The 24,465-nt window shown below is 43.6% G+C and overlaps 1 protein-coding gene and 2 long non-coding RNA genes across 3 annotated transcripts; 1 reads left to right on the top strand and 2 right to left on the bottom strand.

Annotated features, from left to right (window-relative positions):
* The first annotated feature begins 10,708 nt into the window (after positions 1–10,708).
* Positions 10,709–12,459, top strand: LOC139779901 (uncharacterized). The gene is made up of 7 exons (XM_071718393.1): positions 10,709–11,208; positions 11,301–11,354; positions 11,438–11,494; positions 11,563–11,643; positions 12,175–12,258; positions 12,318–12,399; positions 12,441–12,459. Exons 1-7 carry the CDS (start codon positions 10,815–10,817, stop codon positions 12,457–12,459), a joined length of 771 nt encoding a protein of 256 aa, XP_071574494.1. The 5' UTR covers positions 10,709–10,814.
* A 128-nt stretch (positions 12,460–12,587) lies between these two features.
* On the bottom strand, positions 12,588–14,077 carry LOC139779903 (uncharacterized). Its single transcript, XR_011720047.1, has 3 exons — positions 13,807–14,077; positions 13,077–13,641; positions 12,588–12,751 (listed from the first exon to the last, which is right to left on the bottom strand). It is a non-coding gene; the product is annotated as an uncharacterized lncRNA (long non-coding RNA).
* Positions 14,078–23,337: 9,260 nt separating this feature from the next.
* Positions 23,338–24,048, bottom strand: LOC139779908 (uncharacterized). Its single transcript, XR_011720053.1, has 2 exons — positions 23,542–24,048; positions 23,338–23,469 (listed from the first exon to the last, which is right to left on the bottom strand). It is a non-coding gene; the product is annotated as an uncharacterized lncRNA (long non-coding RNA).
* Between the last annotated feature and the right edge of the window lie 417 nt (positions 24,049–24,465).

Here is a 24,465-nt window from a genome sequence, read left to right on the forward strand (position 1 = left end):
GTGCCGGTGGACCTTGGCGACTGCGAAGCGGAGAGATACCCAGTTTCTTCTAGAGAGGTTATCAATGTCATAAGAAGTAAAAAGAAGTCAAATACCGCTTCTGGCCCTGACGCCTTTAAGGCCACAGTTCTTAACAGACTTCCCTCTGCTATGATAGACCGTATAGCACAATGTTTCAATTTATATTTGAAACATGGTATCTTCCCGTATAGCTGGAAACTTGCCGATTTGGTTTTGATTCCTAAGGGAGAGGCCCCCCCCCTTGGGAGACTTACCTAAGGCTAGACCCATATGTCTTCTAAATGAGATCGGCAAGGCATTCGAGCGAGTTATAGCCAATAGAATAAATGACTGGCTGGAAGAAAATCCGCGTTATAATCTTTCCGAAAATCAGTTTGGCTTCCGAAAATCGCGCTCTACTACGGATGCCCTTTTTCACGTAAGGAAAATTATCACGGGGGCTCGTGCGAGGGGGAAGACGGTCCTGGCACTCTCCCTTGACATATTTAATGCGTTCAATCAATTAGGTTACCTGGTATTAGATACGCATTAAGGACAAAAAATCTTCCAAAATACCTCCGCCGTATTGTGGAGGCGTATCTCGGAGGCAGAAGAGTGCGTTTTAGAACGATTAATGGTACCAGACGTACGAGGAGGGTTCGCAGGGGGGTCCCACAGGGCTCCGTTTTGGGCCCCCTCCTGTGGAACCTGGCCTTCGACCTGGTCTTGAGGACGCTCATCCCTGAAGGGTGTCACATAATTTGTTATGCGGATGATACGCTGCTGCTCATCGAGGAGGACGACTACGACGCTGCATGCGCGCTTGCGACGGAATGTCTCGAGTATATCATGAAGAACATAAGATTTCTTGGTCTCAAAGTCTCATGGCCAAAATCTGAGGCTATGTTCTTTGGACAGTGTCCACGCGGTGCTACTTTTGACTTTGAAGGTATTAGTATTCCAATAACTAAAAGTATGAAATACCTGGGAGTAATCATCGACTCCAAATGGTCATTTAGTAAGCATATTAATTACATCATAGAGAAGGTGTCCAAAGTAAGTAGAGCGCTGTGCGGCATCTTGCCGAATTTACGAGGACCGGTAGAAAATAAGCGTAGGCTTTACTACAACGTCATCATGTCTATCGCTTTATATGCTGCACCAATTTGGAGTCAGGCCTTATCGTCTGAGAATAAGCAGCGAGTTATGCGCAAGGCACTTAGGTTATCCGCTTTGCGCACCACCATGTCATACCGCACTGTCTCGTACGAGGCAGCAACGTTACTTGCGAGGATTCCTCCAGTCCACCTATACGCAAACTATCTTCGACGTACGTACTTGTGTTTGCGGGAGCTCAAGGAGAGTGGCACGTACACCGTTGACTCCCCCTCGGAGGTGAGGAACGCTGAGTGGACTACCTTGCGGAAACAATGGCTGGAGCACATTCGTTGCGATGGTCTGTCTGGCAGAAGAACGCGAGATGCAATTGCCCCATCTTTTGATATGTGGCTCGATCGGCGATCTGGCTTCCTGACTTTCCGTATCACCCAATTCCTTACGGGTCACGGGTGTTTTGGATCCTTCCTCCATAGGATTGGCAAGGAGGACACTTTAGTATGTAGATACTGTTCTTCGGGGGATGATTCATCGGAACACACTTTAGCGTCATGCCCCTACTGGGGTCTCGAACGTGCTGAGTTAACAGCTGTCATCGGTCTGGATTTGTCATTGGCTGTAGTCGTGGACCAAATTTGTAGATCGCGTGAAGCGTGGCGCGCGTTGTCGACGTTTGCGGAGCGGGTCCTCCGTCGTAAAGAGGACGATGAGCGTGCTAGGCAGCAGGGTGCGGCCCCTGGCATTGATAACGACGACGAATAATTGTTTGCTAGGTTGTTATAATTGTAAATAGGAATTCTTTTGCGGCGTGCGTTTGTTGGTGGGGTGATTGGTGTCTTTCTGGAGGTGGTGGGCGCTGGTCTGTCTCGGGCTCCGTCTCTCTTGGGGTCCGGTGTGTCGTGCAAGCGACATTCCCGGATCCCTGGGGGGGGGGGTTTCCGGGGTGGGCCGGCGTGCGCTGCCTTTCTGGGTTGCCTGTGTCCCTCGCCGTGCGACGCTTACTTTTTCCTTCTCGGGGTGCCGCTTCGGGTTCTCGGGGTCCCTCTGGGGTCGGCCGGCCGGCGCCGGTTGCTCGCTGCTGTTTGGGGCGCCGGCACCATTGCTCGGCAATGGTTGCCTGGGGCTTCTTCGTGGCGGCCGGCGTCGGTTGGTCGTCCCCTGGGGGTCTCTGCGGTCCGGGGTGGATTTTGCCTCAGAGTTTAAGTTCTCTGTCGTTCTTCGTCCCCCCCCCCTAGGGGGAGAGGGGCGATATTTTGTTCTTTACCGCAGTGCGCGGCTTGGGGGGTGGGATTTGTTCCCAATTCTTGTGGTGGCGGGTATATGTTCCCTCTGTCTTTGCGAGTTTGCGAACTCGCGTTTTGGTTTATGTGGAACCCCTCTCCGGGTAGAGGGTGTTCCTGTACGTTTCGTTTGTATACGTCCTGTGGTCGTATACGTCTTTCCTTCTGGGACACTGGTTCTTTCTCTCTGGAATTTCTCGCAACCAATGAGGAGAGCCTCGATGATATGACTGCCCGCGGTCATATCATGGGGCGTCTCTGAGGTGGTCGCGTGGTGTCACTTGTGTCTTGCCACGCGACTAGGGTTATTTCCACTGGGATGGCTGATGTCCCAGGGTCTCGACCTACCGTTGGTCCTTTGTCTTCTAATTACGTGTTTCCTGACGCCTTTGGCGTGTGGACTGTCTCGTTGTGCGATGTAATTCCCCAGGTCTCCCGTGTAACGTGACTCAAGTCCGATGTGCTGATTGTCAGGGAGAGGAGTTTTAGTGGGTGCAAGCCCCACATACCCCGGGCGGCCGGGGCCCGGGCATGCGCGAAGCATTTCCCCTCTTCCGCGTAAACAAAAAAAAATAGAGTGTGGCGTCCCGCAGGGGTCCGTGCTAGGGCCCCTGCTGTGGATAATAGCTTACGACCTGGTCCTTAGGACGGTTCTCCCCGAGGGATGCTGGCTCTCGGGGTATGCTGACGACATACACCTGGGAGTCAGCGGGGAGAACTGGCAGGAGCTATTCAGGCTGGCCAACGTAGCAGCAGCTGGAGTAGTGCGCTCTATAGAGAGGCTGGGCCTGGAGGTGGCACTCTAGAAGACCCAGATGACATTCTTCTACAACCGTAGGGAGTGGGGTCCACCTCCGAGGTGGCTCAGCCTCCGAGTGAAGGGAGTCGTAGTCCCTCCCACTCCTCATCACAAGTATCTTGGGATGTGGCTGGACAGCGGACGTAGCTTTGGGGAGCACGTCGCCCGCGCGACCGAAAAGGCTGGGCAGGTAGCACACACACAAATTGCCTGTCCAGAATATTGCCCAATTTGGGCGGAGCTAGCGGGCGCGTGCGTCGCCTCTATACGGCAACGGTCCATTCGGTGCTGCTATATGCAGCACCGATATGGTGGCAGAAAGTGGGTAGATCTACCACCTTAAGAGGAAAGATGGAGGCCGTGCAGCGGATAATCGCTGTACGAGCCTCCAGGTTTTATAGGACCGTTGCCCACATGAGGGCGACAGTTCTGGCGGGAATCCCACCGGCACACCTCCTGGCGAGATATCACGCCGACACGTATGAGGAGGTGTGCCAAGTCAGGGAAAGGTTGGGGTTTGTCCCGCCGGACATTAGAATGGCTATTAAGCTACAGGGGAGGGTGACTCTTCTCCAACGCTGGAAAGAATGGGTGGAAGACCCGCGACACAAATGGGGGAAAAGAGTCGTCACGGCTGTCCAGCCCGTATTCGAGGAGTGGGTGGAGAGCGTGAAGCGAAGACGCCTCGCCTTCCATGCGGTGCAGGTTATAACGGGTCATGGGTGTTTTGGCCACTACCTGCATCGCATAGAGAAAGAGCGCACTGAGCGCTGCCACTATTGTCCGGAGGAGGCGGACACGGCCCAGCATACGCTGGAGTTCTGTCCAGCGTGGGCGGACGAGCGCCGTGTCCTCCGGACAGAGATCGGGGAGGACCTTTCCCTCCCGGCCGTCATAGACAGGACGGTCGGAACGGGAGCGGAAAGGATACGGAGATGGGAAGCGTTTGTCTCCTTTTGCGGCACGGTGATGCGGCAAAAGGAGGCGGACAAAAGGATAAGGAGGAAGGAGGCTTCCCCTCCTCCGTCCTTAGACGAGGACGAATAGACCGGGGAGACACCTCACGGTTAAACGTTTTAAACGTTACAAGGGATAAGGACAACAGCGGACTCCTCAAAATACAGAGGGTCCCCTGGCATCTCCAGCTAGGCTATGAGGAATGTGTTCAAAGACGGGGGGAGGGGATGGCACGGGGGTGGACGGAAGTCCCCCCTCTGCCATTCCTATCCGTGCCGAGCAGGTTGGCGGAGGATGCGGGACGGGGATGGGGCTCGGGCTGATTCCCCAAGGTGTTCCGGCCACATGCGTCCCGCCCCGTCCCGCGATGGCAGGGGGCTGGGTTCCGGTGGGGGGGTTCGACGAGCCCTCTTCTCCGGATATCGGCGCCCGCCTGCCCCGAAGGGGGCGCAAAGGGGGGAGGAACCGGGACCCCTCTCTTCGGAGAGGGGCCGAACCCTCCTCCCCTCACTCGCCCAGGGGGCGGATGAGAGGTCGAGGATCGCCGCTCGTCCGCTGCTCTATAGGAGCAACTCCGGAATGGGGGGGACGACGGATGAGGGTGGTGGCACTCATTCGTCGCCGATTAGATTAGGTTAGGAAACGCTCGAAAGGGGCGTTGTGCGGGGGGACTCACGGATGTGATCACTGCGTTTCCCGGGGTCCCCCCTCACGTGCACAGTGTTAGGGTCACTTGTAGGTGTTTTAGCCGGTAGGCTGCGCGCGTGGGGCTTGCCTTGCGCGCGTAGAATCCGGCACTCCCCTGTCCCGCCCCGGGGGCAGGGGGTCTTCCCCCCGAAAGGGGGGTCACTGGTTTTTATCAAACCCCGGAGGGCCGGTGGCGCACCCCGAGGGGGGTTCGTGACTGGTTGCCCCGGGCGCTCCCCGATCGGACCTACTGACTGGTTGCCGCCGTAACCCTCTGTGGGGATTCCAGTGATGGAAGATTTCACCTACGTAAAAAAAAAAGTAAATAAAAGTATGATTTTTTGTTTAATTTTCTTATATACTTGTTAGATTATGTAAGGGTTTAAAGAGAAAAAACTATGTTTTACGGAAATCTAAAACTCGAACTGTCTTCGCCTATAGAAACAAAAAAATTCAGTATTAGCAAACTAATTTTTTCAAGAAGAAAGACCGCGGGCGGGAAAAAGAGAACGCGATTAGATAGAGAAATGAAGAAAGACCGCGAGCGGGAGACAGAGAATATGCGAATAAATAAGCGAATGATGAAGATGGCAAGTGAGAGATGATGCGGGCGGGAGAGAGAACGTAAACGAGAAGACGCGCGCGAACGGGGGAGAGATAACGGGTGACGGAAGCGAGAGAGACCGCGCGAACGGGGGAGAGAGAACGCGAACGGGAGCGCGCCGTGTGACGTCGCGCGGACCGACGCGGCCGTTGTACGCGGACTCCCCTCCCCCGCGGCGCGCCGAAAACGCGAACGCGGTTTTCCTCTCCTCGCGGTGCCCGAAAACGCGAACGCGGTTCCCCTCTCCTTGCAGTGCCCGAAAACGCGAACGCGGTTTCCCTCTCCTCGCGGTGCCCGAAAACGCGAACGCGGTTCCCCCCTCCCCCTCACCCCGCGGCACCCGAAAACGCGAACGCGGTTTCCCCCCTCTCCGCGGTACCCCCCTCTCCCCCCCTCGGAGCTCCCTAGTTAGAACGCCCATTCTATTCCTACTTGTTATTAATTAAAAGTGTTACATTTTTATTATTGTAACTATGCGATTTCTAACCGACTGAGTGCGTCCAAAGGAACCATGTGGAGGTTAAATGGGTAGCATCTAAAGATCAATTAGCTGATTTATTTACAAAGCCTCTTGCTTTTGAATTACATAGCTGTCTAGTAGGCGAGCTTATGAATACTAAATCTTAATTTGTTTAGTAATTTATATTTGTTTGTTTACAGGAAATAAGTAAGCGGAGAGATGAGGCGTGAGACGTGCTTTTGGCGAGGACCTAGTTTAAACTAGCAAAGACTAAGAGCGGTCGAGAGGGAGGGTGAGAATACTGGAGCGCCCTGCTCTTGTCTCTCTCTCTTCCCCTACTCTCCCCTCCACGGGCATGCGCCGATGCTGCGCGGGCCGAGAAGGGCCCCGGCGTGCCTATTCTAGATCCTTCTGCCTCACTGAGCAGTCGTGGCGTGTGACTAACTTATTTGCGTGGCGTGTCCATTATTTGCTACTACCTTATTGGGTGTGATACAGGGAGTGATATAATATAGACTTATATATAATCATAAACTCTAGTTTTATTTATTTGACCCACTCCCGGCACCACGATTCTCTCATTTTAACTTTATATTTATATTTTTTGTTTTTTGTGTGTGTGGTTTTTTTTAACCCCTCCTAAGAGCACAGTTGACGGAAAGTCGACGGTAAGTCGACTTTTATAAGTCGACTTCTAGTCGACTTCTAAAAATGGCGAAAAGTCGACTAAAAGTCGACTTCTAAATAGTCGACTTCTAAAAATGACGGAAAGTCGACTAAAAGTCGACTTCTAAATAATCGACTTATAAAAAGAAGGAAAACAGTCAAGCGGCGCGTCATGCATCATCAATATGGCGGCGAATCTCGAGGAGGCTGGAGGAGCAGAGCTTACGCGAGTGCGAGGAATTGTTACAGAATGCCGTTACCAACCGACATGGAAGCGAAATTGCTGCGCCAGATAGTTCTTGCCAGTATGGCGGATCAAGTCGCGAGAAAGGTTTCGCCCGACGAGGTAAAAGAGCATCAGGATAAGGCCAAGTGGAAAAATGCTTACAGGTTAGGTATGGTGTGTTATTAATTATCATCGATAATTAAGACCTATTGAATGCGACAGCTCTCCATTCTTAACCATCTTTCAGAACACCAGAAATGGAGGAACCTGTGTTCATGCATTCTTCGTGCGTTCTACGGAAAATCAGTCCGGAATAGGTGGTTTATCAAAAGGTGTACGAAACGAATAAGATGTACATGAGAGGTGTCACGGCGATAGAACCCGAATGATTGCCGAAATTCGCTCCCATGTTATGCCATCTTAGTGAACCATTGCATTGGTTGGTCCACCGCCAAGGTATTTTTATCACAATTCTTGCTTTATAATGTTTTTCCTACTTATTTATAAAGATATTAATCTTCATTATGATCGAATATTATTCTCATTTATAGATATAATCAAGGAACTGGGAAGATCATTTGCCGCGTGTCTGGTACATTCGGAAAGGCCGGATGGGCACTACCATCGATGGGTATAGAGCATCCGTGGACGGTGTCAAGTGGTTCGGCTATTTCTTCTTGAAGGGTCAAGTGTGCCCTAAGCTGAAACGATTTATCCCGTCGCTGCTGACGACACCTGGGAGCATCACCAAGTCATGGGCCAGGTAAATCGTTATTCTATCTCCTTTCGATTTCACGTTGATTCATCGAATAGATTACATCAATTCAATACGATTTTTTCAGGTTGATACCACGCACTCAAGCAATATTACAAACGCTGGAGTCGCAGGGAGTCGTTAACAATAACACATGTAGTAGTATGCTGTTTCTAATCAATGTAAACTTTTAGACATGATGTCGATAAATTTGAGAATATTTCCTGCACCGATAAAAATGCATCTGGAACGTACAACACAGCGCGGCTGTAGATGGGTATAAATCTGCACCTCTGGAAGATCATAAGTGTTTCAATATTTGTGAGAAGAAATCAACTTTTCTCACATGTGTTATTGTTAACATACATTAATAACTTTTATATGTACTTACCGATTACAATATAGCAAAACTGCAACCGTGTGTTTGCATTTTGCACTCATCCCTGCTTTGCAACTACATTTTGCGGATGATATTTTCCCTGATTTTAATATCACTATGTTTATTTCATGAGGTGCACCTTTAACATTTGACATTTGAAGGCAATATGCAGTTAAATGCCATTTGTCATCATCTTGACAGGTTATCCCGCATGTTAATAAATGTCCACAGCACAACAATTTTTCTCCTTCCATGAAATTCCTTGAGGAAGGGGTGCACTGTGCAAATGCACATATTTCTTTTATATTTAAGTACATATTTTTATCACACGCGTTTAAAAGGCACGATAAACCACCTCAGACCGTATGTTTGCGTACAATTTTCAGGAATAGGCCAGCCATCTTGGCCTTGTGACGTCACGGCTACGTCACGAGTGAAAATCCCAATATTATATACATATATTTATATAGCTAATTTTGCATATTGTTTCGCGATTAACGCTGGAATGTTTTAATTTTAGTTCTGTTGTCAGCTTACCAGAAGTGGCTGCCGGAATCCGCGCACGCAGAAGTGTCACAGATATGGCCGCCTTTGTAATTAAGAATAAAACATTAGGATTGTAATTATACAGTTTTTTCGATAATTAAATTATTTTATATATGAAAAAAAATCGAAATGCATCAGTTTTAGTCCTCCAGCAAGGGGTCAATTGCGTATCTTGAAATAATGAGGTAAAAATTACAAAAGTGAGAAAATTTATTAGCGTATCTATGATTTTATTTATCAAAATCTAGTAAAATCTGTTAACTTTTGTCATTTTTACCTCGTTTCAAGATACACAATCGACCTCCAGACGTACGCGGCGGTTTATTTTATCGATTTTAAAAGTTGGCGGGAAGTCGACTTTTCGTCATGACGGGAAGTCGACTTCTTGTTATGACGGAAAGTCGACTTTTAATCGGCGGTTTTTGAGACATTCGCCGACTTCAAGTCGACTTGAAGTCGACTTTCGTCCTTAAAAAAGTCGACTTTTCTGCCAAGTCAGTTTCGGTAGAAGTCGGCTTCAAGTCGACTTAAAGTCGACTTTTTGCTCTTAGGGCCGCCTTGGACGGTCCCAAGCCCGGCCTGAGAAAGGAGGAGAATTAAGGTAGGTTTTCATGGGCAGTGAAATGCAGCAGCAGCGAGCAGCAGTTTAGTAATTTTCTAGAAATGTTTGGCTCACTTCCGGCGCAAATTTTTCCTGCTCATGAAATTAGTCCTATACAGCCAATACTGAAGCCCGAATTTCAAGCAGCAAAAATTTGCGCCGGAAGTAAGCCAAACATTTCTAGGAAATTACTAAACTGCTGCTCACTGCTGCTGCATTTCACTGCCCATGAAAACCTACCTTTTGAGTGGACAATTTTAGCACCCACTCTGTAAAACTAAGCTAAAAACCTGGTCTCCTTGTCAGCATGAGAATAGAGAGGAGGCAGTCTTTTCAATGCAAAGATGCGACATATCTGATCCTGACATATTTGAAACACACAACATAAAAGATGCTGTTAAGATAATCAAAATCAATCACGATAACCTTTTATTTGCAAGTTGTCAAAATACAATTCCTGCGCTGACAGTTACTTTTACAGTAAAAGTGAGCCAAGCGAGAAAACCAATTGGTATCGTGGAAAAGTGGCAGCAATTAAATCTCTTAGGACATATTCAGACAAACTTGCATAGGTGCATAAGCATATGCATTAAGGAAATAGAATGGTCCATACACATGCATATGAACTAATCAATTTTTTTATGCTTATATTTATGCACTATATAAATTTGTCTTGATATACCCTTATATGCCTTTTTTAAGAGCAAAAAATTGCACCAGAGATATACTTGTATTATATCGTTCAAATCCCTGTTTTTCCTTATTATAGTAGTAGTAGTAGTAGTAGTAGTAGACAAGGGGGTGGTTCCACTAGGGCCCCTGACGGTACCTAGATCTAACTGATCCTTTGTGCCTCCCCACTCTTTTAACTGTTAGGTCTATAAGATTAGCCCTGAGCCTTGTACCAGGTTTATTAAATCTATAACCCTAGCACTTGCCAGATCCTGGGGACTTAGGTACGCTTGTCCCCAAGTTTTATATCTTTTGCATACAAGTGCCGGACAATGGCATAGTATATGCACGTTGTCTTCTTTCTCGTCCCCACATAAGCGGCACTCTTTTTGTTCCGCGAGTCCGAGATTGAATAAATGGGCTCTGAGTAAGGCGGAGTGGCCAGTGAGCAGCCCCACCGCCATTCTCAGTTTTTGTTTAGTCAGCTCCAGTAATTCTTTAGCTCTTCCTGGTCTGCTGTTTTTCATCAAATTCTTGGCCTGGCGGCAGGTTTCTAATTTCTCCCACCTGGACAAGTGCTCCCTTTTCAGGCAGCTTTTGATGATTTCTTTTCCTACTGCGAAGGGTATTCCCGCTACCTGGTCAGATGGTGCTTCGTTTGCTCCCTTCTTAGCCAGTGAGTCTGCGGTTTCGTTTCCGGGTATTCCTTGATGCCCAGGTACCCATACCAAGGTGACTTTATTTAGTCCACTTATGCCCGATTTCTTCACACCTCCTAACAGCTATCTTCCAGATAAAGATATCCGTTAGATAACTTAAAATTAGTTTTCTTCATTGAAACCTCTGGTTACGTATCTAACGAATAGCTATTCTTTGAATGCTATACTTCCGGTCAATACGCAACACTTTCGACACAAAAGGTACTAGAATGTTACTATAAATTACACCGTATTGTCCGCGAATATACCGTTCTGTCAGCGAATAAGCGAGGTGAGGTTATAATTGTGTGTTTTGCGATTAATGCCCGGTTTCTTACGTTACGGTCTCTTGAAGAAAACAATTATCAAATGGCTCAAATGGAGAAAAGAGGAGCAAATTTTACAAAGACTGAGGTCGATTTGTTAATCGACATTACATTAAAATATAAACATATAGTCGAAAATAAAAGAACCGATGCAACAACGTGGAAAGATAAAAACGAAGCTTGGGAAAAAATTTGCAACGAATTTAATGCTGTTTCGGGAAATTTTCCTCGCTCCACAAAAACAATTCGTGCAAAATATGATACGGTAAAAAAAAATATCCGCAAAAAATGCTCGTTGCTCAAAAGCGAACAAACGAAAACTGGTGGTGGTCAGTGCCCAGTGCCTTTGACTCCCTGTGAGGAAAAAATATTATCATTGACACCAAACACCATGGTGGGTCTCCAGTCCAGATTTGATAAAGACTCACAGTATGCAGGTAATTACCACACTCTATAATAGCAGAAAAATGAAATAAGAAAAACATTTTCATATAACATATCACGTTATCAGTATCTCATTTTCTTTCAGAGCCAGGTCAAAGTGGTTCAACACAGTGGACGACACAACAGGATGCAGAAGAAGGTGGTTAATAATCTGTAATGCTATTAAATGTTTAATTGTAAGTGGTCAGATTTTTTTCGTAACAATATTACATTTTCTTTTAGAATCAGAACCTAATATCGCGGATGCAGATATTTTGTTTGTAGACGACGAAAATGATGGTTAGTTATTGAAAGTATTAACATTGATCTGGAAAACAATATGAATTTTATTTTAACACTTTATAAAGATATTTTTCAGTTTTTGAAAAGAACAAAAAATGTTGGCAAAGAAAATGTGGGAGTACCTAAAGCGCCATTAATAAGTTCAGGTAAAGATTTTGTTTTAATTTTGCATCATTTAAATATTAAGGTTCCTGACCCGTTCCAACATCTTGTGAGATCGTAACGTCAGTGGCGAGAAGTGACACGTTGAGAATTCTTGCATGCAATTTTCAAATAAAAAAATTTTTGCATAAAATAACACCACATTACTTCAGCATACTTCAAAAATACTCGGAGCATTATTCCTTTCCCTTCAAAGTTAATAAACCATAAAGCCATAAAATGAATATAATACAAATGCAGGTTTATGCGCGTGGCTAGGCTTGTATTACATTCATTTTACGGCTGTTTATTAACTGTCAAGGAAAGAGAATAGTGCTCGGAATATTTTTAAAGTATGCTGAAGTGATCTAAAGTGTTATTTTATGCAAATATTTTTTATTTGAAAATAGCATTCAAGAATTCTCAGCCTGTCATTTTTCGCCTTTGACAATCTCACAAGATGTTAGAAAGAGTCCTTAAGAACCCCTTTCTTAAGGAATATTAAGAAAAGTATTAAACGTAATGTGTTTTTGTAGAAAAATCGGCGAATACCGAAAAACCCCACATGGAAAAGAAAATCGATGCTGTGGATTCTGTTCGCGAGATTAATAAACGAAAAGGTATAAAATATCACAGAATATCAAAAGAAATAATTTACAACCATAATTAATCATTGTAGGAACTGATGCTAAGTTTATTTTTAAAAACAAACGGATCAAGCCGTTTACTGAAAATCCTCAAATTACGGAACAGAACTTGCAGTTGAGAAACGAACTCTTGGTGTTACAAAAAAAATTATTAGTGCAAGAAATAGAAGATAAGTCAAAAATTACGAAACTGACAATCGAAAATTTAAAGTTGGATGCGCAGATTAAGAGACAAACACTACATAAATTCAACACAAAATCCGAAATTAACGAGAATGACGAGAATGACGAGAATGACGAGATTATTGATGATGATTAGTAAGTATATTTCCATGATAATTTGTACAATATACAATTCGTGTAGTATAATAGATTTGTTAACATGATACTCTTTATTTGCAGTAATTAATAATGGACCATATGGCACCACTTGGAATAACCGTTAGGCAGGTTCTAGTTGCGTAATCTACAAAATAAGAGTGATACATTTCTGTAAAGTGCCAAAGAAGTTATGTGATATTCCGTAGAATAGATTATATATAAAGAAAAGATTATATATAAAGAAGCTTTGTAAGATATTACATAACAAAGATCAGATACAAAAAAGTTATTTTTAGTTTAAAACATGAATATTTTTAGTTTAAAACATGAATATTTTATACTTTCGTTAAATTTAGCATTAAATTTACCTTGAAAAATACTCATCAAAAAGTTATTTTTAGTTTAAAACATAAATATTTTTAGTTTAAAACATGAATATTTTATACTTTCGTTAAAAACATTAAATTTACCTTGAAAAATACTCATCGATGAGTGCTTGTCTGACATTATTATCTCCCACTTGAACTTCTCGTTGATTCCAGTTGCCATTTCCAATTTCCTCGTCAGGTAAATCTACATATGCAGGAGGTTCTTCTTCGTTTTTATTTCTGGCTATGTTGTGTAGAACTGCTGTAGCTACGATGATGTCTTGCACAGTCCTTATTTTAACTCTCATACCTAAACTTAAAACTGGAAATCGACGCTTCCAAACTCCAAATACCCGTTCAACAATATTCCTCGTTCGTATGTGAGCACTGTTGTAACTATTTTCTGCTGCAGTAGTTGGATGCAAAAGAGGAGTAAGAAGATATTTCTTGATTGGATATCCACTATCTCCAAGTAATATTCCCGGACGAAACTCGCCTTCTTCTAATCTTCGGCGTAGTCGACTGTGTTGAAAGATTGTAGCATCATGAACAGAACCCGGCCACCTAGCCACAACGTCAATAATTCTCATATTGTGATCGCAAACAACTTGGGTATTAAGAGAAAAGAATCCTTTTCGATTTCTAAACTCTTCTGCGTGTTCACCTCCTAAAAATATTTCTTATGAATGTCATTGCTTAAAAGGAGTAAATAAGAATTCAAAATTATTTTGTGAACTTAATGTAAGTACAGTAAATACAGTATTCTCAGTTTACATAGTTTATATATTTTGTTACAGTTCATAATTTATATTTCATAGTTTTATAAACTCACCGGGAGATTGTATTCTAATATGGGTTCCATCGATGCATCCAATTACCCTTGGAAATTTGTACATATCATAAAATGCCTGTTGCGTTGTACGAATTTCCACATTAGATTGAGGCATATTGATCATTGTTGCTGATAACGAAGCTATGGCCATGGATACTTTTGCGATGACTCGGGAAGCTGTACTAATGCTTACTCCACTAAAATCACCGCAGGCACGCAGAAAATTGCCCGTGGCATAAAATCTCAACGTTAACAACAACTGATTGATCGGTGTCAATGATCTTGACCTATAATTACATTAAAAAAATTTCAATCAACAACTACTCGTTAAGTAATAATACATCATTATCTCATAAATTAACTTTATTATTCGAACAGAATCATACTTGTTCCGGAGTATTATCAGTCGGTCTTCAATTGCATGCAACAATTCAAGTACTGTATCCTTTTTCAAACGAAATCGATCGAAAAATTCTTTGTCATCCCACACTTGAAAATTGTTCGGTTTATTTCTTATTACATAGGGTCTTCTTTCGACAAATTCATCATTATCATCAATATCATCATCAGATTCAAAAATAAGATCCACGAGCAAATCCATTATTATATGTTTGTCTTTTCACAAGCGTTCTCAAAACAGCAACTGTTTAGGTTACAACTGTAACTTTTTAGGTTACAATATCTGCCAGAAATCAATATCTGCCAGATATCCGCTACTTCGGGTAGAGGATAACTTTATCCGTCGGATACCAACTTTACAGAGGTGAAGAAAACCGATTCTGGGAGATATCTGTTGGATAAAGTTATCTAGAACTTATCTAGAGGTGAAGAAATCGGGCATTAGTCTCTCTAGCGCCAGCATGCAATCCCAAACCAATGCTGATTCGGTGGTTGTTTTTGCTAGCGCTAGTATAGCTGCCCTGCTGTCTGAGCAGATATTTATCTTCCTTCCCCTCGTGTTGTTACTAAGGAGGTGTTCCGTGCACCTCAGGATAGCCAATATCTCAGCAGTAAATACTGTTGAGTGGCTTCCCACAGGAATACTCTCCCTGTGGTCATCCTTCGGCCCATAAAATCCTGCTCCAAAGCAGTTGTTGATGCCCGACCCGTCGGTGAACCATAGATCCACATTGGGATCCCTGACTCTCTTCGGGTCCGTCCATTCTTTTCTGGTTGGTATTCGTATCGTAAAACGTTTTACCAACTGGTATTTCCTTAGAATTCTATCCTGTTTTAGAGTGAAAGGGTTTTTCTGGAGTAGGTCGAGCCTTGTGTGTCCCAGGCCTGTATTCCTCCATTCTCCCTGACACTTTAGTCTGTATGCTGTGTTCCTGGCTGCATGTTCCACGGCAAGGTCCAGTGGTGGTATACAGAGTGCAATTTCTAGCGCCTCCGTGGGTGTGGTCTTCATAGCCCCTACTGCAGCCCTTAGGTAACTCCCTTGTAGGCTTTTCAGCAGGTTCTTTGCCTCCACTTTCCTCGCCCTGGGCCACCAGATCACAGACGCATAGAGCAGCCTCGGCAACAGCACCGCCCTGTATAGCCATAATGCTATACTAGCTTTGATGCCCCAAGACTTGCTCATAGCTCTTCTACACATCCACATGCACGAGTAGAATTTCTTTCTGCTTTCTGCAAGGTGTATTTTCCAGCTAAGTTTGGTGTCTATAAACAGGCCCAAATACTTAACTGATGTTGTAAACGGGATAACCTTTCCCCAGAGTTTAAAAGGCTCAATAGGTTCTGGTTTGTATTTCCTGGTGAAGATCATTATATTGGTTTTTGATGGGTTAACCATCAGACCTTTGGCCTCGCACCACTTTTGTACGATTTTTAAAGCATCGTTCATTCGATCCCTTAAAATATTTAGAAAGGATCCTGTGATCACTATGGCTATGTCGTCTGCATACCCATAGGTCAGGAAACCTTTTCTTTGTAGTTTCATCAGAAGGTCATTGACTACGAGGCACCACAGCAAGGGAGATAGAACCCCTCCTTGCGGGCACCCCTTGCCCGGTTTGCCACTAATGATAGTGTCGTTGTGCGTGACCGTTAGGTTCCTCCCCGCCAGCATACTCATTACCCAATCCACTAGCGGTTCCGGGACCCCGTGTCTGATCAGCGCTTCCCTGATGGCTGTGTTCGAGGTGCTATCAAAAGCCCCTTCTATGTCCAAGAAGGTTCCAATAGCATATCCTTTCGCCTCTAGCTGTGTCTCTATCCTGCCCGTCAGGTGGTGTAGGGCGGTCTCCGTGGACCTGCCCTCCCTGTAGGCATATTGAGCACTAGCCAGAGGATGGTCTGCTAGTGGTCCGTTCTTGAGAAACCTATCAATCAGTCTCTCCAGGGTCTTTAGCAGGAAAGATGTTAAGCTGATAGGTCTGTAATCCTTAGCCCTGGTGTGTCCATTTCTTCCGGGCTTGGGAATAAATACCACTTTAGTGGCTCTCCATGTTTGGGGGACATGTCTTAGAGCAATGCTTGCCCTAAAGATTTTGGTCAATGGGCCTATCATTTCTCCCAGTCCCTCCTGTAGAAGTATGGGGTGTATGCCGTCCGGTCCCGGTGCCTTATAAGGCTCAAAGGAGCGAACTGCCCACTCCACTGCTTGTGGATAAACCACCTTTGCCGCCAACGCCCATGCCCTGGGCTTATAAGTAGCCCTAGGTTGTTGTTGGTTTTCCATGGCTGTGGAGGACTTCCGAAATCCCGGAAAGTGGACTTCCATGAGATGATTCAGAGTCTCCTCAGTTGTTTCGGTGAATTCCCCACTAGGGAGCTTAAGGCAGCTCCACTGTGGGTTACTCTCTTTGCAGAGGATTTTGCAGAGTCTGGACGCTTCTGGAGCACTCTCGATACCGTCGCAAAAGTTCCTCCACCCCATCTTTTTCGCCTTAACTATCGCTTTTTTGTAAGTACGCTGAGCGTTTCTGTACTTTTCCCAGTCTCCCGGCGTATTTACATTTTTGGCCCTATTGAATAGTCTTCTTGCCTCAGCCCTGAGTCCCGATAGCTTCCCATTCCACCACGAGATCCCAGTCGACGCATTCCTCAATTCCGAAGGGCAGTTCATTTCAAAGAATTCCCTGATTGCATCACTCATAAAGTCTGACGCTGCCTCTAGGTCCTCTCTTGTGTGGAATCTGGTCGGTGCCTTTTTTAGCCGACTAGTTAAGTCAGCCCTAAAGCCCTCCCAGTTTGTTTTTCTGGGGTTTCTCCCCCATTGTTCCTCTTTTCGCACTCTCACAAGGTTGAATCGAATCTGTCTATGGTCGGACCCTGAAGGTTCATTCGAGACCCTCCATCCCGCCACCAGATCCATCACGCCCCTTGTGCATAGTGTGATATCTATCATTTCCTGTCTTCTAGAGTCCAGGAAGGTGGGTTCCGTTCCTCTGTTTAGGATTTGTAAGTCGGTGTTCATGACAAAGTTAAGTAGGCTTTCCCCTCTTGAGTTTATATCGGTGCTCCCCCACACCAGATGATGTGAGTTCGCATCGCACCCCAAGAGTAGCTCTAGCCCTTTTTCCTTCGCATAGGCCACTAACTCTATCATGTTTCTCTGGGGAGGCAGTTCTTCCGAATCGTAGGGCATGTAAACAGACCCCACTATCAGATCCCTGACCCCCCCGTCGTCCATTTTGAGTTTCAGTTTTACAGCGACCAAGTCGCCGTCACTGAATTGTGGTAATAGACAAGCGTCTAGTCCTTTTGTTACAATGCAGGCCCTTGGTCGTTCTGCATTGTCGGCTTTAAATAGCCTACCACAACCACCCAGGCCCCTAATGTGTCCCTTAATGAGCCACGGTTCCTGGATGAGGAATAAGTGCTTTGTGTGCATTTCAGCTGCGCACCTGGCTAGTACCGCCGAGGCGCTTCTGCTGTGATGCAAGTTAATTTGAATGAAGGGGACATTCGAGTCTGTCATTTTTAGGCAGTACCCGTCTTGTCCTCCTTCTTACTTGAAGCTCCTCCGCGATCACCCCCAGGCAACTTAACCGTCGCCTGGCCGAGTCCGCAGAAGGGTTTGAAGTTGAGCGCTTGAAGAGCCCTCAACGCTCCCTCCCCAATAAGGGCAGCAAAGTGGGTGCTCGCGGCATCCCTGCTCTCACTGCCCCTCGCGACCACCCAGTCCGCGGCTTGGAGACCCTCGTTTTGCCTGTCAAGTAGCTCTATCGCTTCCTTGACAGGCATCTTAGGGTCCTCTACATGCACTACCACTCGATGTCGCCTAGGCAATTCATCGAGCCGCATCGCACGCAGCCGGAACCCGTTTAAAACTATTACCGAAGTTAGGCTTTGAAGCCACCCTTCGGTTTCTACATCGGTGCAGTTAAAAATAACTGCACCGTCCCTATCTGCGGTGCCCTTGAAGGTGGGAGCTTTAGTACCCCTTGCAATGCTGAGGATACTTTCCCTCACTTTTTCCTTCAAGAGAGCCGCCTCTTTGTCGTCCAGCTTTCGTTCGGGGTATTCCATGGGTACCATGGCCACCCTTACTAGGCCGGATGTTGTCTGGGCAAAAGTCCTCTGATCTACAGCGATCTTAGGCCTTTTTTCCAGCTGTGCAGTGCTGGGACTGGGTGTGCTCTGTTCCGATCTGAGTCGTTTGCACGACCCAGCGGATGCTCGCTCCCCCGTCCCTTGCATTGCTGCAGAAGCAGAGTTCAGTTCTGTAGCGGGCTTTTCAGCGCCGCTGCTCCCCTCCATCTGCTTCTGCTTTCTGTAGCGACGACGTGCCGCTCCACTATATCTTTTCCGGCTTTTACCAGTTTGTGGTTGGGCCTTATTCGGCTCCTCCCCCAAGCTGCCCGGTCTAGCTTCCTCTGGTCGCTCGTCACCTAAGGTGGCCACGCCCTGGAGGACTTCCTCATACTCATTGTTGTTTATATTTTTTTCCATTTTTAATCCCACGAGTACCGCGGTCGCGCGATATCACCCGGGCAGAACCGCGAATGCCCGGGGCTTGGCTTTCCCGAAGGGGTTACTCCCGGAGGTCGCCCGGTTTCCGGGAGGCACCGTTAGTGACGCAGCACCCCCTGCGCCACGCAGCCATCAGCACGGTTGCTCACACCTTGGCTTGGGGGGTTCCTTTTGGTCGGGCGCGCCCGGTTACACCCCTGAGCGGGTAATCCCCGTGCGCGCCTTTAAGCCCCCCCACCCGCCTCAGAGCGGCCACCCGCAGCCCCCGAGATCACCGGGTCCGACGAGCGGTCCCGTCGTCCCCGCGCCCCGCGAACCACGCGCACCCACCCCGAGGCTTCGGCAAGGTAGGAACCCATCGGGGGAGTTCCTTATTATAAATTTTTAAATTAATGTTATGAAAAAATTTGGGATTTTGAAATTTTTTAAGACAATTTAATTTAAATGCTATACCTTGTACATGCATATAACTTTATATATATGTATATACATTATATATATATACCCAGTAAACAATTTGTTAGCAAATTGTAACCATTTTGACACCAAATACGCGCAAAACTTGTCGACAAATTCGGTGCGATCTGTGTCTGCAATACGCTTGTGTTTTGCTAGCAAAGCTTGTGTACATGACTTGACATGCCAACAAGCTTGTGTACATGCCAAATATCGAGCAAAACAGGGCAGCAAAAGTTCAACGGCAAATTTGCGCCATATTGTGAACAAGGCTTGCCAACAAAAGCTCGACAGCAAAGTGCCAAATTGCGAGCAAACCTTGACGAAAGAACTTGACGCCAAATTGACACCAAATACCGAGCAAAGCTTGCCAGCAATCTAACAGCAAATTGTTGACAAATTGCTATCAAAGTTTGTTGACAAAACCCGACGCCAAATTGATATCAAATATCAAACAAGATTTGAGAACAATACTTAACAGCAAATTGGCACCAAATACAGAGCAAATCTTGATGACACAGCTTGACGCCAAATTGCAGCAAGCCTTGTTATGTAGCCATTAATAAATACTAAAATATATTTTTTTTAGGGAAAATTAAAAACATTAAATTATAAAAAGCATATAATTTTTTATTGATTTACAATAAATTATTTTATACATATGTTAAAAGAAATCTTTATATTTATAAAACATTATAAGACATTTATAAAATCTAACGGTGGCAATAAAATAATTAATTATATATTAATTACAGTAAATGTTATACAATGTGAATTTACTGACATATGCAAACATTTAACTTTGTCAATAGCACATACAATATTTGTAAACACTCGAGAATCTTATATAATGCCTGGAACACATACTCCGTGCGCAGATAATGCATTGGCCGGTATAAGAAGGATTTATAGAATCTTACTGAAAACACGAGTATAATTTCTATGAAAATGCATCTAAAACAATATTCTTATAAGCCTAATACTACTAACTTTCCTTTCTTTAATCATACAATAATAACTACCGTGCATATTTAAACAACTAGTTCAAACTTGAAACACGATTTATTATTTGCAAAAATGCAAAATTGAAATAAACGAATGTTCACAATGTGCATAGTTCGTCGATTACGATGGAATAATGCAGTATTGTTGTCAGAAAGAAATAACAAAAGAATAACATACATCATTTAGGTGCAAGCAACCGAAGTGAATTTTGTAGTGTTTGATGTAATAGAAATTAATATACAGCAGAAAAAAACTGTTCAAACAAAACTTTTGGGTGTAATTCCGAATGACCCCTGCTCCCGATCAACCTAAAATTTTACAGATAAGTTGTTTTTGATGTAAAAAATGAAGTGCGCGTGGTCCCAACTTCGGAAAATAAAAATTTTTTTTTATGATAGCATTTATCGACTAAAATTGATTCTATATGATATATATGTTACTGTAAAAGTGATAAATTCGATAATTATACATAATTAGCGGTTATTACGCATAATTTTCAACATACGGTGATAAATGTGATAAATTACAGCAAATTTATCAATTTTACCGGTAATAACCAAGACTTTAATTAACATAGATTGATTCAGTGTAATTAAGATTTAGGAAACCTGCAGTTTGTCATTAATGCATTTTTTTTACAAAGTCAATTCGTTTAAATTAAAAATAAATGATTAAAAGTAAAAGTAAATGGTTATTTTATATTCCAAGTAAATTGCGCCACAACTTGTTCCTAATATACTGATCATATGTGTAGTTATCTTTACAAAAAAAGAAAATATGTTGACGTGAAAGAAATTGAGAGTAACTAAAAAGTTTTTACATTAGTTGAAATGAAAGCAAATCAAATCAGTAATTTGTCCTGAAGATAGAATAGAAAATAAATGAACTGAAATAAAAAACTAGATCTTACAGGACGGAATTAAGATGTCTGGATTACTGATTGAAAATGTGAGTCCGAATGTGTAGTGTTACCGAGGACAGTAATAATTATCAGGAGAGAGTGAATATAAGTACGTGGCTTTATTCGTATTACTTCTCTAAAGGCACGCTACGCTTGTTCTGTGTGCCCCGCCTACGCAACGCCATCTCTACATCAGTCTTACAATTAGCGCGTTCCCAAACCTATCTAGTTCACACAACATCTCCCCCTTTTACTTTACAAGGTAATCTTTAAGGTAACGCGGTGGTCCCGTGTTTCTACTGGACCTCCTGGGTGCATTTGATGAAGCTTCCTCGACATTTTGGAAACTTGTTCCTGAAGTGTTCTCTAAAGCCTGGTTATTCCCATTTGGCTCTTGTCCCGGCGTTACTGCTTCTTCCGGTGGATTGTCTTCTATAATAACCGGAGGACTGGCTGTAAATTCCGAGCTGGTATTCTGTTCTGGAGGTGCCGGAACGAGGTGCCATCGGTTTCTTCTTAATATTCCACATTTATCCGTTTTGATTAAATAAGAATTTGGACCGTCCGCCTTATCTACTATCCTACCATAACAGCGAGTATCTATAATCCAAACTCTATCATTAAACTTAAACTGAGATAATTCTCTAACACGATGTCTTCTATTGTAATCTCTTTCCTGTCTATCCTTTCTCTTTACTTCTTTAGGATAAATTTCCTTATGTTTTACAAACAATCCCAGGTTCTTTGATAAAGTAGGAAGGGTAGAACGGATTTTCCGCGAAAACATTAACTCCGCCGGAGAGAAACCATTATCTAAAGGAGTTGTTCGATATGCTAACAACCCTAGATTTACATCTTCGCATTTCTTTAAAATATTTTTTGCAATTTTAACTGCTGCTTCCGCCGCACCGTTACTCTGTGAGTATTTTGGTGAGCTTGTAACGTGAATAAAATCGTATTCTCGTGCGAAGTTTTTAAATTTAGCTGCAAATTGCGTTCCACAGTCGCTCCTGACTACTTCCGGTATTCCAAATTTTCCAAATGCAGCTTTACATTTCTCAATGACTTCCTGTTCAGTTAAAGATTTTAAATTAAAAATTTCTAAATATCTAGAGTAATAGTCAGACATAACTAAATACCAGGTATTCAATTTAAAGAGGTCAATACCGATCTTTTGCCAGGGTCGACTGGGAAAATCCTCTTTAACAAAAGGCTCTTTTAAATTCGATTTTTCTTCTATACATTTCGTACAAAGTTCTACAACATTCTTCAGTTGTGAGCTTAAACTCAGCCGCCATACTGATTGTTTCGCTCTATCTCTACATTTATTTATGCCAAAGTGACCTTGATGTATTTTAGAGAGCATCTCTGCTTGTAACAAAAGAGGAATAACTATTCTAGAATTATAAAGCAAAAGGTGATCCACATAGGAAAAGTTATCTCTTAACTGGTAATATGGTAATAAACCATCTAGTAATTTATTCTTTTGAGGCCATGATTTCAAACAATAATCTGTAAGAGTCTTGCAAATAAAGTCAGATTCTTGCTTTTCGCGTATTTTATCTAAGAGAGTCTTAGTGGCAGGTAAATTGGCAATGGTTAATTTAACATAGCAGTCAATTTCCTCGGGTAGATCATCCTTATAGTCTAAGAGCTGGCTACAGAGAAGGCGACATGCCTCGGTCCACGAAATATCTTACCTGGAAAAGGTTCGATTGCTGCCGGCAAAGCGAAAGCTCGATCGTCAGAAGGCGCGCTGGAGGCTAAGTGGGTGGGCCGCCCGCCCAAACGTGTAAATTTTTCGACCAAAAAAACTGTCGACCGGCACGGCTGAAAATTTACATAGGTATCGAAGAGTACGAGAAAAATCAGGGAAAAAATTGTCAGAAGAGTAAGTGGGGGCTAAAGGGTTGTCAGAAGCTGCCAAAGTTGCGAAAAATTTCGGCAAATTTACATGTTAAGCGAAACTTCTGACAATTTGCATTTGTATTGTTTACGTATAGAATAAACTAAGTGCAAAGTGTCAGAAGGCAAAGTGGGGGCGATCGTGAGAAAATCGGGTGCAAAGTGCGAGAGCGTCTTTCGGCGCGCGGCGCAGCGCCCAGTGGACCGATCGCTTTTCTCTTGATTTTCACACCGTACTTACATATTTCATAGCACTACTGACAATTTATCTGAATATTCATAAAGGAACTATTATTAAAATGTCAAAAGTCAATTGAGTAGATATACATTTTTATAAGAAATTTAAAAAAATAAATTTTATTTGTAAGAAAGTACATTTTAAAAAAATTAATCGGTTTCATATTCCGTATCTTGCACACTCTCTTCAAATTCAGGGTTTTCATCGCTATCATATTCGGACTCCTCGCCATCAACTGAAAATAATAAATAGTTAAATAAATTAAATAAATCATGTATACAATCAAGAGTCGCGAATTGAAAATTACCTTCCGAATCCTCATTATCCAAAATGATATCTTTGACTGATGGTGGCAACTGTAGGCCTTCAAACCATAGAAAATCATATTTATTTTCAATGTATGTCCATCCTGAAGTATCGGGCTCGAATTTGATTGGATCCGATAATGTTGCATTATTCCACAAGTGTGCAATATAGTGTGCTCTTCTCATTTGCTGTAGAAGCTCGGTGTAGCAAGGTGGCAAGCAGGAAGCGTCGAAGTTTTTTAAATTTTTTTTTAAAAAAGCTTTGTCAGTATTTTTAATTTTATAATTTCGGAGGAACATTTGAAATCTAACATTATCGATTTTTTTATTCGACTCATATCCGTACATGCTACAAACGAATTACTCTATTTTCGCAAAAGTATCTTCCATATCGATCGACGTATCTCCTAAGCTAGCGAATGCTTTCTGAAACTCTTCTTTTTTTGCAAGTAATTTAAATGGACGCTTTTTACCTTTCCTAAAAAATGCAGGATTGTAATTGCAACCGGTAAACGCATGAAATCCCGGCAATGCTTTGCATAGATCTAATCCTAAAAATTCGTGAAGCGCATTTACATCGATAACATGCCGACTACTGGAGACTCCACATTCAATATAAATTTTCGCTGTTATTTTATGCAAATTACCTAACATAATTACAACAATATCTGTATCCGAGCACTTGACTACAACATTACAATCTGAATTTATTTTAGACGCATGGTAAACAATTTTAGTGTCAGCCTCTTCGTGCGAAACACAAAAAAAATCGGGATTCTGCGCTTAAACGACATTACCATTTACATTGACGCTGTACGAATAACAATGAATAAAATTTAATAAAATAGTCTTATTTCCTATAAAAGGGGCTACATCATTACTTTGCCAGTGTGAAATTAGGAAAAGGACAAGAGCTTCTTTAAATT

This window comes from Temnothorax nylanderi, unplaced genomic scaffold (genome assembly GCF_030848795.1).
Source record: "Temnothorax nylanderi isolate EJ_2023f unplaced genomic scaffold, tnyl_v1.0 TNYL_tig0249_pilon, whole genome shotgun sequence".
Classification (NCBI taxonomy): Eukaryota; Metazoa; Arthropoda; class Insecta; order Hymenoptera; family Formicidae; genus Temnothorax; species Temnothorax nylanderi.

Excerpts from the sequence above, each read along its gene's own strand:
- LOC139779901 (XM_071718393.1), top strand. The coding sequence starts at position 10,815 with ATGGCTCAAATGGAGAAAAGAGGAGCAAATTTTACAAAGACTGAGGTC. Across the intron at positions 11,209-11,300 it reads TAAAGACTCACAGTATGCAG|AGCCAGGTCAAAGTGGTTCA; the intron begins GTAATTACCACA and ends ATTTTCTTTCAG. Across the intron at positions 12,259-12,317 it reads CGAGATTAATAAACGAAAAG|GAACTGATGCTAAGTTTATT; the intron begins GTATAAAATATC and ends TAATCATTGTAG.